The sequence below is a fragment of the Enhydra lutris genome, unplaced genomic scaffold (genome assembly GCF_002288905.1).
Source record: "Enhydra lutris kenyoni isolate GAN:26980312 unplaced genomic scaffold, ASM228890v2 scaffoldscaffold26, whole genome shotgun sequence".
Lineage (NCBI taxonomy): Eukaryota > Metazoa > Chordata > Mammalia > Carnivora > Mustelidae > Enhydra > Enhydra lutris.
Window position 1 is genome coordinate 283,152 of NW_019154110.1, and position 2,536 is coordinate 285,687.

The 2,536-nt window shown below is 43.6% G+C and overlaps 1 protein-coding gene across 1 annotated transcript; it reads left to right on the top strand.

The window, feature by feature from the left end:
* The first annotated feature begins 1,002 nt into the window (after window positions 1-1,002).
* On the top strand, window positions 1,003-1,962 carry LOC111151662 (olfactory receptor 3A2). The gene has a single exon (XM_022509792.1). It carries the CDS (start codon window positions 1,015-1,017, stop codon window positions 1,960-1,962), a length of 948 nt encoding a protein of 315 aa, XP_022365500.1. The 5' UTR covers window positions 1,003-1,014.
* Window positions 1,963-2,536: the final 574 nt, after the last annotated feature.

Here is a 2,536-nt window from a genome sequence, read left to right on the forward strand (position 1 = left end):
TCCCGCTTCGGGCTCCTTGCTCATCAGGAAGACTTCTCCTCCATCTGCCTGCCTCTCCCCCTAATTGTGCACGATCTCTCTTGCTCTCTCTGACAAATAAATAAATAAATAAAATCTTTTTAAAAAAGAATAAATAATTTTAAATTAAATTATTCGAAGTCTAATGTAAAGGCTTAGTTGGCACCAAGAACATCAGCAATTTATTGACGTAGGGATTTTGAACTTATACTTCAGAGTATGTCCCTCACCTTGGAGAAATGTGCTTGGCTGAACTACCTGGTATCTGCAATCATGGGTCTGAGTCTTGCTATATATTTGTTTGATCTTCAATATCTCTAAAAGCTTTGAAACCTGGGTTTTCAAATGCTTTCTGGTTTCTCTGGAAATATTAATTTTTCTATCTTGAAATCTGCTTATTGTTTGGGTTGATCCCTCAAAGTGAAATGGAGAAATCCATCTTAACCTCATTACATTTAAAGAGGAAGTCGCTTTTTTTTTTTAAGATTTTATTTATTTATTTATTTATTTATTTATTTATTTATTTGATAGAGAGAGACGCAGTGAGAGAGGGAGCGCAAGCAGGGAGAGTGGGAGAGGAAGAAGCAGGCTCCCCATTGAGCAGGGAGCCCGATGCAGGACTCCATCCCAAGACCCTGGGATCATGACCTGAGCTGAAAGCAGCCACTTAACAGGCTGAGCCACCCAGGCGCCTCAGGAAGTCTGCTTTTATCTTAATTCATTTTCCCAAGTATTCTGAGCCTTCTAAGTAGGACAGGATAGGAGGGACAAAGTGGTGATGGTTTTAGGTATCTCAGCTGAGAGCAGAGTAAAGGTATTGAGGTGAAGGAGGAGGTCAGTGAATAAGTGATGACCTGGGGAGTGAAAATATTATCCCTTAAACAGCTGAGAACTGGCTCTGAACATAGGTGGGTTAAAACATTTATGTTTTAATAAATAAATACATTGGAATGGACTGATTATCTCCCCTCCTGGGACATTGCCTTACAGAAACTCATGGATCCAGAATTTGGAGTCAACAGGACGTCTGTTACTGAGTTCATTCTACTGGGCCTAGTAGAAACAGAACAGCTACAGTCTGTGGTCTTTGTAGTCTTCCTCTTTGCCTACCTGGTCACAGTCGGAGGCAACCTCAGCATCCTGGCTGCCATCTTGGTGGAGCCTAAACTCCACACCCCCATGTACTTCTTCCTGGGGAACCTATCAGTGCTGGATGTTGGGTGCATCACTGTCACTGTTCCCTCGATGCTGGCTCGTCTCCTGTCCCACAAGCGTACAATTCCCTATGGAGCCTGCCTCACACAGCTTTTCTTCTTTCACCTTCTGGCTGGGATGGACTGCTTTCTGTTGACCGTCATGGCCTATGACCGATTCCTGGCCATCTGTCAGCCCCTTACTTACAGCACCAGAATGAGCCAGACAGTCCAGAGAATATTGGTGGCTGTGTCCTGGGCTTTAGGTTTCACTAATGCACTAAATCACACTATTGCCCTAAATACCCTCAACTTCTGTGGTCCCAATGCAGTCAATCACTTCTACTGTGACCTCCCACAGCTCTTCCGGCTCTCCTGCTCCAGCACCCAACTCAACGAGCTGCTGCTCTTTGTAGCAGCAGCCTTCATGGCTGTAACTCCTTTGGTCCTCATCACAGTGTCTTATGCACACGTGGCAGCTGCAGTCCTACAAATCCACTCAGTGGAAGGCAGGAAGAAGGCTTTTTCCACATGTGGCTCCCACCTCACTGTGGTTTGCCTCTTCTATGGTACTGGTATCTTCAACTACATGCGTCTTGGTTCTGAGGAGTCTTCATACAAGGATAAAGGGGTTGGGGTCTTTAACACTGTTATCAATCCTATGCTGAACCCACTTATCTACAGCCTTAGAAACCCTGATGTCCAGGATGCTCTGTGGCGAGTACTTGTGGGGAGGCAGTCACTGACCTAAAGGTTGATAGCATCCCTTCCTTCTTGCCTTTTCTGGTTTAAGGGAAAATTCTCATGAAGGCAATAACCTGGGAAAATGGTTCCAAACCATATCTCTCACTGCCTGAAGATCTGTGTGATGTATTTGTCCAGCAAAGAAGTCCTACATAACTGATTCATACAGCAAATATTTATTAAATTGCTTCTATGATCCAGACACTCTCCTAGGGGACTAGTGAACAAAATAGAAGTCTTTGGACTTATGCAAGTCACATTCTAATTAAGAGAGACAAAATACATAAATAAGCATCATATGTGGAATATCACATATCAATAAGGCTATAAAGAAAAACAAAGATAGGAGGATATGAGCAAGTGCCTTGGGTAAGTTGTTGCCTTGTGTATGGCTGTGCTCATTTTCTAGGTAAGGTTGAAGCCTTAGGGGCTGGGTAGCTCTGGACACCAATGTCCTACAGGGAAGGGCTATTTGGCTAATATGTAACCCATTAACCTAAGTAACCAGGAATATCATGGTGAAGTTTTTTTTTTCTGGTGGGGACATAAGATTCCACCTAGATCAGAGTGCAGAAAACAGT

What these genes read in the sequence shown, in the direction of transcription:
- LOC111151662 (XM_022509792.1), top strand. Translation starts at nt 1,015, where the DNA reads ATGGATCCAGAATTTGGAGTCAACAGGACGTCTGTTACTGAGTTCATT.